Source organism: Pseudogymnoascus destructans (genome assembly GCF_001641265.1).
Source record: "Pseudogymnoascus destructans isolate 20631-21 unplaced genomic scaffold scaffold_17, whole genome shotgun sequence".
Classification (NCBI taxonomy): Eukaryota; Fungi; Ascomycota; class Leotiomycetes; order Thelebolales; family Thelebolaceae; genus Pseudogymnoascus; species Pseudogymnoascus destructans.
In genome coordinates, this window is record NW_020167536.1 from 559024 (window position 1) to 572629 (window position 13606).

The 13606-nt window shown below is 47.7% G+C and overlaps 4 protein-coding genes across 4 annotated transcripts; 2 read left to right on the forward strand and 2 right to left on the reverse strand.

The window, feature by feature from the left end:
* Positions 1-8472: 8472 nt before the first annotated feature.
* VC83_07031 (uncharacterized protein) lies at positions 8473-9095 on the forward strand (the record flags this gene model as incomplete). Its single annotated transcript, XM_024470611.1, has 2 exons — positions 8473-8526; positions 8580-9095. 2 exons carry the CDS (start codon positions 8473-8475, stop codon positions 9093-9095), a joined length of 570 nt encoding a protein of 189 aa, XP_024322160.1.
* Positions 9096-9468: 373 nt separating this feature from the next.
* On the reverse strand, positions 9469-10486 carry CAP2 (F-actin-capping protein subunit beta; the record flags this gene model as incomplete). Its single annotated transcript, XM_024470612.1, has 3 exons — positions 9469-9860; positions 9962-10377; positions 10455-10486. The coding sequence occupies 3 exons, from the start codon at positions 10484-10486 to the stop codon at positions 9469-9471; spliced, it is 840 nt and encodes a 279-aa protein (XP_024322163.1).
* Positions 10487-11398: 912 nt separating this feature from the next.
* VC83_07033 (uncharacterized protein) lies at positions 11399-11708 on the forward strand (the record flags this gene model as incomplete). The annotated part of the gene is made up of 2 exons (XM_024470613.1): positions 11399-11520; positions 11573-11708. The coding sequence occupies 2 exons, from the start codon at positions 11399-11401 to the stop codon at positions 11706-11708; spliced, it is 258 nt and encodes an 85-aa protein (XP_024322162.1).
* Positions 11709-11983: 275 nt separating this feature from the next.
* Positions 11984-13094, reverse strand: VC83_07034 (uncharacterized protein). Its single transcript, XM_024470614.1, has 2 exons — positions 12229-13094; positions 11984-12173 (listed from the first exon to the last, which is right to left on the reverse strand). The coding sequence occupies exon 1, from the start codon at positions 12507-12509 to the stop codon at positions 12240-12242; it is 270 nt and encodes an 89-aa protein (XP_024322157.1). The 5' UTR covers positions 12510-13094; the 3' UTR covers positions 11984-12173; positions 12229-12239.
* Between the last annotated feature and the right edge of the window lie 512 nt (positions 13095-13606).

Consider the following 13606-nt stretch of genomic DNA (forward strand, 5'->3'; position numbering starts at 1 on the left):
TCATCTCAAGCGCAACGGTAGTAACGAGCTCAGATGGGCGGGCAAAGGCAAAAAAGGTGCAGCCTGGCAATCGGGAATGGGTTACAGTAATCCAAGGCGTTAGTTCTCAAGGTTGGGCAGTGCCGCCATTTGTCATTGTGGCAGGTAAAAACCACCTTGCATCTTGGTATGAGAATAGCGGATTTCCAGCAGATTGGGTAATCGCTGTTACTGCAAATGGCTGGACTACAAACGAGAGAGGTTGGATTGGATTCAGCATTTTGAGAAGCACACAAAGCCCCGGAGTTGTAATGGTGGGTGCACCAGATGTGAGAATCTAGCCACCCAAGGAAGGGATGATTTTACTAAGACAACACACTGTCTTAGGAAACAGAGCCAAAGGGTTGTAGCTTAGACTATTCCACAACGCAGCAATCAGGTGTGTGATGTAGTGAAGTGGTTCAGACAAGTTGCAACAAATGTTGAGTCTGGGAACTCAGGGGTAAGTCAGAGGTTAACACCTCACTGACTTTTCAGAAACAAGGAGTAACAAGATGAATGCTTGGAAGCTTGTAAAAGACGTGGAAGTATGTGATAGTCGATTTACTGTATTGCCTGCTTGCCCTTTCTTAAGGAAAGGGCAATCCTATTTATGCCAAAGGAGTGTAGTTCTCTCATTTTCCATGACTTTCCATGACTAACCAGGCTTGGTAAATGTATTAGAAATCAAGTGCGACCCACAACTAGCTTGCTAATCATGTAGTGAACGTAAGAGAATCCCATAGAACCATCTCTTGGGTTCCTAGCCTATAGGAAGTGAAAAGGAGGTCCAAGGTCAGAGTACCTATAGATAAATTATGTCATAACTTAACCAATCTTGTGGGTAACTAAGGAGCGATGACGTGTAATGAATCATAGAGGGTTGTAGAAGCTTCTAGAGCTATCGTTCATGTTCCTAGGCCTCTAGTTGGTAGAGATATGCCATGTGGTAGTATTGGCCCACCCCCTTAAGGAGGAGATTTTCTTAATAACTTGTTCAATGAGTGTCCAAATGATATGCTGTGATGTATGTAGCATAAACAGATGTAGTAGAAGAGTTTGCAGCAATTGTTGAGTAGTATTGCTTCTGTTGTTGGTGTGATAAGCCAAGATATGTATGGTGACTTGTAGGTTTGAGGAGGAGATTTCTAAGTTTGCTCTTGAGTTTGATAGCAAACTGAGTGCAACGAATGTCAGTATGACAGGAGTGTTGGTGGTTATCGCTTGTTAGTCCTTGATGGTCATGAGAGCCACCACTCAGACAAGTTTGAGGAGTACTGCAAAGAACACAACATTATTACGCTTTGTATGCCTGCTCACTCTTCCCATATACTCCAACCACTTGATGTTGGCTGTTTTGGCCCATTAAAGAGAGCTTACGGTCGGCAAATTGAAGATATGATGCGGGCTCATATTATCCACATTACTAAGGATGACTTCTTTCCTGCCTTCCACGCTGCATTTAACATTGCAATGACAGAAAGCAATATTCAGGGAGGGTTCTGAGGTGCTGGGCTTCTTCCATTTAGCCCTGAGAGTGTAATATCTACACTTGACCTTAGGTTTAAGACGCCAACACCTCCAACCTCTCGCCCAAACACCGCTCAACCATGGGTTTCTTAGACACCAATAACCCAACTGAAGCTGTATCACAGTCTACTTTCATTAAAAACTGAATTGCGCATCATCAAAATAGCTCTCCAACCTCAATCTATGCAGCTGTTGACCAGTTTACAAAGGGTGCATCGCAAATAATGCATCAATTAGCATTGTTAAAAGCAGAGAACCAAAACCTGCGACAGGCAAATGAAGTGCTAAGCAAGCGCCGGAGAGCTAAAAAAAACACGACTACAGCAAGGAGGATCACTTAGTCAACAGGTAGCACAGGAGCTACAGGACGAGAGGGACGTTGTGCAGCAAGTAGAGCAAGAAATAAGGGCAAGTAGTGGTCGGAAGCCAAGGGAAGAAACCCATGCACATCGCTGTGGCAAGTGTGGTGAGACTGGACACAATGCGCGCACTTGTCAGATTGTAATAGACTGGTCTGACGAAGAGGACTCTGAGTAGTTTTAATTAATTTATATTGTTGTGGTGGATTTATCGCAATTCTTATGGGGTAGTCGCGATATTTTGGCACTTTCGCTTGTTTGGCACTTTCGTTATACATGCACGTTATAGAAGATGACTTTGAAACAGAAACTTCTATCTATTTCCAAGAACCTATTTCTCATTATAAGGTAAGCTATTAACCCTCTTTAATAATTAACTTACTAATATTATATAGATTAATCCTTTCGACTATTGGAAAATAAATCAATCTCGATTTCCAATTCTAGCTACTATAGCTAGGCGCTATTTACAAATCCCTGCTACTAGTGCTCCTATAGAGAGCTTTTTTAGTATAGGTAGCCTTATTATTTCAAAGATTAGAAATAGGCTTTCTAAAGACTTTTTTAGAGTAATAGCTTGTTTAAAGAGTTGGGATTTTATAAAGGAAGAAGAAGAGGATCTAGAAGAGGAATTTATAGCTAAATTAATACTTTAAGAAGTATTTAGATAGATTAATATATATTTGGTTTCCTTTTCTACTATACTAGATAATTACTTAGGCCACGTGATTCTAACATCATGTGATAATCATGAATAACGTGGTTTATCAGTACGTCGGACATATCAGTACCTCGGACACTTTTCCCGAATTTCCTACCCTCTAACTTCACAACGCGTTTTTTCCACCTTTTATTATGTCAGTGATTACCCAAGAAGCAAAAATCATTCTAGCTATTGAGGCTATCCGAACATCAAAAAATCTAAGTCGTCGGAAGGCTGCTAAGCTCTATAAAGTACCTCATTTTACACTCTGCGACAGAATGAATGGCCGAACTACTGTCTACGAACGCCGGCCTGCAATGATGAAATTAACTATACTAGAAGAGGAGGTGGTTATTCGGAATATACTTGATATGGATTCAAGAGGATTTGCACCCCGGCTTGCTGGTGTAGAAGATATGGCAAATTTTATACTCGAATCGCGTGGAGGGAGGCGCGTCGGGAAGCTCTGGGCCCACCGATTTGTACAACGATGTCCAGAATTAAAGACGCGTTTTAATCGCGTTTACGACTTCCAAAGGGCCTTGTGCGAAGATCCTGAACTAATTGGCGCGTGGTTTCGACTAGTGGAAAATATGAGGGCAAAATATGGTGTTTTGGACTGCGACTTCTATAACTTTGACGAAACTGGGTTTATGATGGGTGTGATTTGCCCTGCAATGGTTGTTACCCGTGCAGATCGACTTGGCAGAGGTAAGGCAGTTCAGCCAGGGAATCGGGAATGGGCTACAGCGATTGCTTGTATCAACAGTGACGGCTGGAGTATTCCTCCATTTTTGGTAGTTAAAGGCAAGAATCATCTTGCAAATTGGTATACAGACGGCGGCCTTCCACACAACTGGGTTGTTAAACCGACAAGCAATGGATGGACAAACAATGAGACGGGTCTAAAATGGTTGAAACACTTCGACAAACATACTGCTGTTCGTGCAAGGGGTCCATATCGAATGCTGGTGTTAGACGGGCACGAGAGTCATGAATCGGCCGAGTTCCAAGAGTACTGCAAGGCACACAACATTATAACTCTTGGACTACCTCCCCACTTGTCTCATTTAACTCAGCCACTTGATGTCGGGTGCTTTAGTGTGTTGAAGCGGGCATATGGTCGGCAGATTGAGACCTTCATTAAGGCTCATATCAACCACATTACCAAGGTCGAGTTCTTTCTCGCCTTTAGAGCAGCATATCTGGAATCCATGACAGCCCAAAACGCCCAGTCCGGGTTCTGCGGCTGGCTTAGTGCCTTTCGACCCGCAAGCAGTGCTTTCAAAGCTTGACGTGAGGTTACGGACTCCAACTCCCTCTAGACCCTCTACTGCCAACACCAACCCTTGGGTCTCCCAGACCCCTTCCAACCCAACTGAAGCTCTTTCACAAACAACCCTCATTCGAAATCGAATTGCCCGTCACCAAGGAAGCTCGCCAACTCCACTTGTTACGATATCAAGTGCGCTCGCTAAAGAGAATTCACTCCACAATAGCTGTATATAGATCGAGCCACTGCTCGAGTGCTCCTCTTCTCTTTCCTTTCTTCTCTAGATTGAGTTTAATTCATAATACCCAACTGGCGCCCTATGCCTTGGTGAACCGTTGACACCACTCTTCGGGACAGTTATTGCATTGGCAAAGGGTACGGAGCGACTAGCACATGAGAACACCCTTCTGTCTGCTGAGGTACGTACCCTTCGAGCAGCCAACGAAGCCCTTAGCAAACGCCTGTAATGGTGGGTGCACCAGATATGAGAATCTAGCCACCCAAGGAAGGGATGAATTTACTAAGACAACACACTGTCTTAGGAAACAGAGCCAAAGGGTTGTAGCTTAGACTATTCCACAACGCAGCAATCAGGTGTATGATGTGGTGAAGTGGTTTAGACAAGTTGCAACAAATGTTGAGTCTGAGAACTCAAGGGTAAGTCAGAGGTTAGCACCTCACTGACTTTTCAAAAACAGAGAATAACAAGATCAATGCTTGGAAGCTTGGAAAAGACGTAGAAGTATGTGCTAGTCGATTTACTGTATTGCCTGCTTGCCCTTTCTTAAGGAAAGGGCAATCCTATTTATGCCAAAGGAGTGTAGTTCTCTCATTTTCCATGACTTTCCATGACTAACCAGGCTTGGTAAATGTATTAGAAATCAAGTGCGACCCACAACTAGCTTGCTAATCATGTAGTGAACGTAAGAGAATCCCATAGAACCATCTCTTGGGTTCCTAGCCTATAGGAAGTGAAAAGGAGGTCCAAGGTCAGAGTACCTATAGATAAATTATGTCATAACTTAACCAATCTTGTGGGTAACTAAGGAGCGATGACGTGTAATGAATCATAGAGGGTTGTAGAAGCTTCTAGAGCTATCGTTCATGTTCCTAGGCCTCTAGTTGGTAGATATATGCCATGTGGTAGTATTGGCCCACCCCCTTAAGGAGGAGATTTTCTTAATAACTTGTTCAATGAGTGTTCAAATGATATGCCGTGATGTATGTAGCATAAACAGATGTAGTAGAAGAGTTTGCAGCAATCGTTGAGTAGTATTGCTTCTGTTGTTGGTGTGATAAGCCAAGATATGTATGGTGACTTGTAGGTTTGAGGAGGAGATTTCTAAGTTTGCTCTTGAGTTTGATAGCAAACTGAGTGCAACGAATGTCAGTATGACAACGCCGCAGGGCTAAAAAGGCTCGTGTCCGTGAAGGAGGTGCACTTATAGTAGAGGATGCACAGGCTATTATCGCACAGAAGGATGTGGATGAGCAGGTACGATGCGACGTACGTGCGGTTGGGGGTAGTCGCAAGGAGGGGCAACCATCTAGGCGATGCTGTGGGATCTGTGGAAAAGCTGGTCATAATGCGCGAACTTGTCAAGAAGCTATAGATATGTCTAGTTCATCTGATTCCGCTTAGTTATAGTTAATTTAATATGTTATGGTTGATTTATTGATATTCAAAGTAGAATACCAATGAAAAGTGTCCGAGGTACTGATATGTCCGACGTACTGATAAACCACGTTATTCATGATTATCAAAAACTCATAACGTGGTTTACCACCAAACGGAATATCCCACCAAATGAAACACTTTCCGATAGCATCGCAACCTCAAACCCAATTACTCCACCACACCACAACAAAAAGATGCCTCAGAAAGCTAATGAAGGCCGAGTTTTACTAGCCATTCAAGCTACCAAATCACCCCACAAACTGTCCATCCGACGTGCTGCGCAGCTATATGAGGTCCCACATGTAACACTTACCCGTCGCATACACGGAAGCCAACCACGAGCTGGTAGACGCGACAAACAACGTCCATTGACCCCAATTGAGGAAGAGGAGCTCATACGATACGTACTTGACCTAGATTCGCGAGGATTTCCACCTCGAATTGAGGATGTACGAGATATAGCGAATCTCCTCCGTGCGACGCGTCGCGAACCCCCAGTTGGAAAAAACTAGCCCTACCGCTTTGTACACAATGAACCAAAGCTTAAGACGCGTCTCTCTCGTGCGTACGACCTCCAGCGAGCCCTCTGCGAAGATCCTGATTGTATAAGAAAGTGGTTTGAGCTGGTAAAAAACATGCAGGCGAAGTACAGCATCCAGGATGCTGACTTCTACAACTTTGATGAGACGGGCTTTATGATGGGTGTTATCTGTGGGAATATGGTTGTTACGAGCTCAGATCGAAAAGGCCGAGCAAAGCAGCTTCAGTCTGGTAATCGGGAATGGGCAACAGCGATTGAATGTGTGAGTGCAGACGGCTTTGTAGTGCCTGCATACTTGATTGTACAAGGCAAGCATCACCTTGCGCCTTGGTACACAGAGTGCGGCCTTCCACCTACTTGGGCCATCAAGACCTCACCAAATGGCTGGACCGACAATGATACAGGTCTAGACTGGATAAAACACTTTAATCAGCATACACGTGTACGAACACAAGGGGTCTGGCGGATGATTGTCCTAGATGGCCATGAGAGCCACCTATCTGCCCAGTTTGATATGTACTGCAAGGAGAACAACATTATTACGCTCTGTCTCCCTGCGCACTCCTCACATCTTACCCAGCCTCTTGATGTTGGGTGTTTTAGTGTACTAAAGCGAATGTATGGTCGAGAACTTGAGGTCTTCATTAAGGCCTCTATTACCCATATCACTAAGATTGAGTTCTTTATTGCATTCAAGGCTGCCCACGACCATACAATGACAACTGAAAATATCCTAGCTGGCTTTCGAGGTACTGGCCTAGTCCCGTACAACCCAGAAGCAGTTCTCTCAAAGCTTGATATCAAGTTACGGACGCCAACACCAACTGGATCCCCCCTACTAGAGGCTGACCCTTGGGTCCCTCAAACGCCACAAACCCCAGCTGATGCAATTTTGCAGTCTAAGTTTGTACAGAATAGAATTGGAATTCATCAAGGAAGCTCCCCAACAACGATTTTTTCAGCTGTAAAGCAGCTGGTGAAGGGTACAGACCGCATTGCGCACCAAATGACCCTTATACAAGAGGAGGTCCGTACCCTTCGAAAGGCCAACACAGCACTTTTCAAAGCGTCGGAAAGCCAAGCGTACACGTGTCCAAGATGGAGGGTCACTTACTATAGAAGATGCTCAAAAACTGATCGCTGAAAAAGAGGATAAAGGGTTGAAACGACAGAAAAGGTCAAATGAGGAGGGTGCTGTAGAGGCTGGTCCATCGACTTCGCGGCGCTGTGGGAGGTGCGGCAAGACTGGGCATAATGTACGAACCTGTCAAGAGGTTGAAGAGATATTAGGAGAAGAGAATTCAATTGAGTGTAGTTAATTTTAATGTGTTAGGGTGGAGTAATTGGGTTTGAGGTTGCGATGCTATCGGAAAGTGTTTCATTTGGTGGGATGTTCCGTTTGGTGGTAAACCACGTTAATCATAATCATGAATATTCATGATTATGAATGATCATGCTTATGTAATATTTGACTATTCGAATAGTCATGATTATTATGATTATTTGTGCTAACCCTGATCCAAAAGCGAGTTTCCCAGTGCACGCACGCATGTATGCACAGTTGACGCTCTCTCTCTAAGTTAGCCTTCGTTATTATGCAGCTAAGAGCCTCGAACCCTTCAAACTCCTCTTTGAACTTCTCCATAGCCGTAATATGGCGGCACAACGGCCACGCCAGTCCCAACCCTTTTTGCTGGCTCTTTTGGAACTCCCCCAAGTCCCTCCTCCTCCCCCATGATAATCCCACACGTGCCAAGAATCCCATCTATCCCCCTTAATATTTAATACATTAGTCTGTCTTTTATTCCCCAATCACCCCAATCCACAATTGCCCCAGGATAGCAGGACACTGGGGACAGACTATAGCAGGACCTGAGCGCATTCCGCACATTGAGAACTTAGCAAAGATTGCCATACCCTCATATTGGCGGACGTTGGGAACGGACCCCACAATGATGACCCCAAGTGCCCCGCATCGCATCCTCCGTCGGCGTCACAAGTCAGTACACACTATGTTGAGACTGGTGTACGCCCAGGTACCGTTCTGACATGTGAGAGAGCCTCGGTGACGTTTTGGACCTGGGCATCGATCCCCTCGATAATAATGCGCGCGCCAATTGCGCAGGCCAAATGCGCAATGTTCTGCTTGTGGAAACTCTCTATCCTCTGTCCTCTCCTGCCGAAAACACCACTCATCATCGTACGTTTTACCCCTCCATCTCACCTCGCTCTTACCCTCGCAACTCATCCAGTTCTTATATTCTATTCTACCACGAGAAAAACTTCCATCTGCTCAAACATCGTACCCAAGCTCATTTTTATACCTAGAAATTCAAGACTTCCAGAAAGAATTAGAGCAATATACTCAAGATGGCCGCTCCCGCTGAATACACGATTGCGAACTTGAACGGTCAATGGGTTCTGGTGCGCAACACCCCCCATCCCTCGCACCGATCGCACAGCTAACAACCACCCAGAACAAGGCCCTCTCCGACGAGACCGAGCCCGTCCTCTCTCTCCAGGGCGTCGGCTGGCTCATGCGCAAGGCCATCGGCCTTGCGACCATCACTCTCTCCATCTCCGAGAAGGTCGAGAACGGCGTCACCGTCATCGACATTGAGTCGACCGGCACCGGCGGCATCCAAGGCACCGCCGAGCACCGCGTGCTGGACTGGATCGAACACGCGCACGAGGACCACGTCTTCGGCTCGCTGACGAGCCAGACCAAGTGGCTCGACAACAAGGGCGCTGACTGGGATGCCCTGGACTCGTTCCAGAAGGAGGGATGGCTCGATGAGAGGGTTGGCCCCAATGGCGAGCCGCACGTCGTGACTACTGCCGTCAACAAGTCGAATGGCTGGACTGCTACCCAGGTCTGGGGGTTCACGGAGCTCAATGGCGTCAGGTACTACACCAGGAAGGTGGTCATCACCAAGGGGAGCGAGGTGTTGAAGATCAGGATCTTCTACGACTTTGTTGGACCAAAGGCCTAGATGGGCGCTGGACGCCAGGGTTGATGGAGTAGGGTGGACAGACGGACAGACGGACAGACGGACAGACGGACAGACGGACAGACGGACAGACGGACAGACGGACAGACGGACAGACTGCACATATGGATTGGGCGAGTCATTACTAGCGGATTACCCTAGAAACCGTGTGGGTTAGAGGATATAACTAGAAACCATCCAGAATACCCAAGTACCTCTTGGGGTCACGTAGTGGACATCTCTTTGAGATTCAATCGACAGTGACAGGCTTCAATGACGCCATCTGGCAACAAATCGTAGAGACCACAGAATTCGGTTTATAAACGCCCCATAATAGCTCGCAATAAATACAGAACGCGGCACGCCCCCCCACCCTCTACCTCTTCATAGAATCAATCATCTCCCTATGCGCATTCTTCTCCTTGTTGGCCTCCGCCAAGCTCTGCACGCTGCGCAGGTCACCCACCACATCCTTGGCCTTGCCAAAGTACACCTCCTGCAGCAGGTTGCGCATCTTGAGCTCCATGTCCTCGACCAGCTTGCCGATGTTGGAGATGTGGCTCCCGTCGTCGTCGACCGTTAGGTCCGCCTCGATCTGCCGCGTCATGTTGCCCGAGAGCTCCATGTCGCCCAGCACGTCGGTCCCGGTCGAGAGGTGCAGGATCACCGTTGAGGTCAGCTTGTAGTGAGCGGTGCGCGCGCGGTCGATGGCTTCGAAGACGTGGATGGAGTCCCATGATCCTTCGGAGCCGCTGTTCTGGGGCGAGCCTGCATCACACCGTTAGCCAGGTCCAGTCCCTCCCAATTTCGTCCCCATCGTCTGCATCTCGTGCATTCATCCCCTACCTAGCCCACCAGGCAAAACATACATTTCTTCAGCAGCACAACCCCCGCAAACCCATCATCCAAATTCCAGAAGTACACCGAGCTCAGCCCCCCCTCATAATACAGCTCACGATACACATCAAACGCCTCATTCGCACGAATCTCCATCTTCCTCACCCTATCACTCGGCACGGCGCCCGCACCAGCTCCCTCATCCACGCCGCCCTCACTGCTCTGCTCGAGCGCCGGCTCAAACTCCCCCGACCACGGCGACCGGTAGCTGTCGCCATCGCGGTTGTAGTCGCAGACCAGGTAGTCGCGCTTGGTCTTGCTGCACCAGCGCGTGCTGAGCGGCTGGTCGACGGAGGAGAGGAGGTCCTCGGTTAGGTCGGGGACGAGGCCGATGAGAGAGTTGAGGTGGGTCGAGGTGTGCTTGGGGTCGAGGCGGCGGAGGAGGTCGCTGGGGGGGGGGAAGGGTGTTAGTGCGGGGTTGGAGGTGGGGATGGGGGGAGGTAGGAGGGAGGAGGGAGAGCTTACAGCGCGCTGTCGAATTGGTCGACGGATGCCATGGTGATGGTTGGGGTTGTTGTTGGGGAGGTGGAGGGGGAGGTTTGGAGCTGCGAAGGTCAACTTTGTGGTGGTGGTGGAGGGGTCGAGGTTCCCAACCGCCAGGCTACGAAGCGAATCCTGAGGAAAGCGACGAGATTGGCAAAAGTCCGAAGGGGAGATATAGATCGGGATCAATACCAGCGATTTACACTCAGAACTTATCTCTTTAGTTTCATTTGACTTTGCTGATAAGGAGAAGGAGATGACGGTCGCAGGTGACTTTCACCAAATCTGGCCCTCGAATATGCTGAAGTAGTACTCGTGTCGCCCAAAGTCTGAAGAGAGATTGTGCAAAACAACGGCGATTACGGCATTCTATAATTAATTCGGAGGCATTCAATCGCTCAGGGCTGTGCATGTTTCGACCATCATTCGTCTTCTATCCTCCAAATACTGTAAAGTACACATGAACCGGCCGGTCAATTATATAACTGGTATTTAGCATAAAGGTGCCGTGGTCCTGTACCATAGATCATCTGCCATTATGGGCAAAAGTGCCGCTCTGGGGTAGCGATGGGCGCGATTGGTGGAATTGGTGTCCCAAGCCTACAAATACAGTATGTATAGTTCCTTCCTCACTTTTCTCTCCTGTCCAAACTATATACAACGCCATTGACGCCAACCTGATCCAGGTGGGAAGCAGCTATCTCCTCTCCTTTGGTCGCGACATCTATCAAGTGGCTATGAACTCTGCGGCGACCAAGACGGCTGGCACGGCCGCATACCAGATCTAGTACAACCCGTCCGGAAGCCATGCCTGCGAGGGCAGCTTTGTCTTCTACAATGCCGGATACTACTACCTCACCTAGAGTCAGGGCATCTGCTGCGGATATGACACAAGCAAGCCCGCGGCTGGAGCAGAGTACAAGATCATGGTGTGCAGGAGCTCGAGCGCTACAGGCGGCTTTGTTGACAAGAATGGGTCGGACTGCAAGAATGGTGGGAGCAGCGTGTTGCTCGAGTCGCACGGAACGGTGTATGGGCCCGGTGGACAGTGAGTTACTCTTCCTTCTTTGCTCTTAGGGTGTCATGGCTAACAATTATAGGGGTGTCTTCACGGACTCGAGCCTAGGCCTTGTGCTTTACTACCACTACGCCAATACCAACGTTGGTCTCGGCGATGGCGCATATCTCTTTGGATGGAACAAGGTCAACTGGAGCAACGGGTGGCCCTCCGTGTAAGGCATTACTCTTGCCTCGGGTGGGAGAGATCCTCGTATCATATTTTAAATCGCTCTACTCCACTTCTGTGGCGGCTATTGATGCCAATAGTCGGGCGTATGTATACATCTTTAACTTTACGACCGTCTGTCATTTACCCAAGCGGGTGCATGGTCTTCACAAGGAAGTATATATTCAGGTCTTTTATACGTAGATATCACTTATCACATGCGTATCCCAAGTTTGAGTCATAGAGATGCGCTTATTCTCTACCTGTAATCATAGCAAATCAACAACCCCTTGTTTCCACGCCACCACGCTCTGATGCCATCCCAGTCCCCCCAATACTCCTCTGTAGCGGCACATCAAAAATCCTTGCATGAATAACATCTCTCAATAAAACGAAAACCATCAACCGCTATGCAGAAACCGTAATGGATACCAAGCCGCATGATGTCTGGCGAGTTTGACTCAGCAAACAAAGCTCTAAGAATGAATCAGTAATTTGACCTCTCCTTCCCCCTCCTGCTCACACACTCACCGATACCAACACTAGAGCTTTCCCAACGCCCCCTTCCCCATCCCCTCCCCCCAATCATCCATTGACAGCTCCTCACACCCCAGACAAACCCCAAATCGGAACTGCACGTCCTCAACCATCGACTCAAAGTCACACCGAACTTTACTCCTCGTAACTTCCTCGCTCATCATCTCCTTCGTCGTAGCGTTCTGCTCCAGCTTCATGCGCTCCTCGCACTTGAACGTCGGGCGCGGGACTTCGCAGCCGCAGCCACTGTAGCTGATGCAGCTACGGTAACACATTGTGGTGGCCGGGTTGCGGTGTGGGGTATTGTGAGGTGGGTTGCTGAAGAGGCGTGACGAGAGTGGGTTTGTAGTTGACTGACTGGTCTTGGTGATGCGGTTTGCTTGGGTTTTGGAGCTTGATTGTGGAGCCTGTTTGTGGAAAGAGAAGGAAGGAGCGGTGGAGGAGTGAGACACGCTCTTTCCACTCTATATGGGGTGGTGGTTGGTTATTCAGGGAAGGAGCAATCACACGTTCTTTCCGCTTCATAGGGGTTTGATTATTCAGGGGAGGATCATTTTGCGCGGTTCGTCCCAGAGAGGGTATTATATGATGAAGTCAAACTCAAACGCTGTTCTAAATTGTGGTTACAAATGTCTCACTTTATGATCAGCTCTGCATAAATTATCCTGGGTTACTCGCTTTTTTTTTTATAAGTCCACGAATCTCATTATCATATCAAGCCTCCCGGCAGTCAAACACGCAACAATGAGAGAATAGCATATTTTAAATTCAACGATATTAGGATTCTCCTATAACCACAACCCACCCACGTCCCCTGTCAAACCATCACCCATTGCTTCGCAACCTCCATACACCTTGGGCACCGGCCATTGTCTCGAATTTCCAACGGCTTATCCAAATCCGCATCCTCAACCAAACACCAAGCTTCTAGCACGTATTCCTCGTCCACCAACCCATATGGCACGGCAGCTCCATGCTGTTTGCGCCACGAACAGTATTTTTTGCCTACCAAATGCGAACACCCGCACTCGCCAAAGATTTGTACGATGGGGCGGCACATTGTGAGCGATTGTTGTTTGTCTGTATAGTGTTGTCTTTGTTTATAGCTCGAGTCTTTGTTCTTGGAGATGATGAATAAGTTAGGGAAAACATAAAACGAAAAGGAGATTTTCTCTGCTTTTATACTTATAAATTTTGCTAGTTCTTATCCACAGATATTTGAATCAAACTTAGTTTAACGTCAATCCGTGATTCCTCTTCTTGATCTAAAGTATTTGGTGTTTCAAAGTGAAGCGGTGGGACGATGGAATCACGCCCTTTGAAGGAGATCTCCTCGCTCATTCACTTGACAATTCACATTTACTTCCTAATA

What these genes read in the sequence shown, in the direction of transcription:
- VC83_07034 (XM_024470614.1), bottom strand. Translation starts at nt 12,509, where the DNA reads ATGTGTTACCGTAGCTGCATCAGCTACAGTGGCTGCGGCTGCGAAGTC.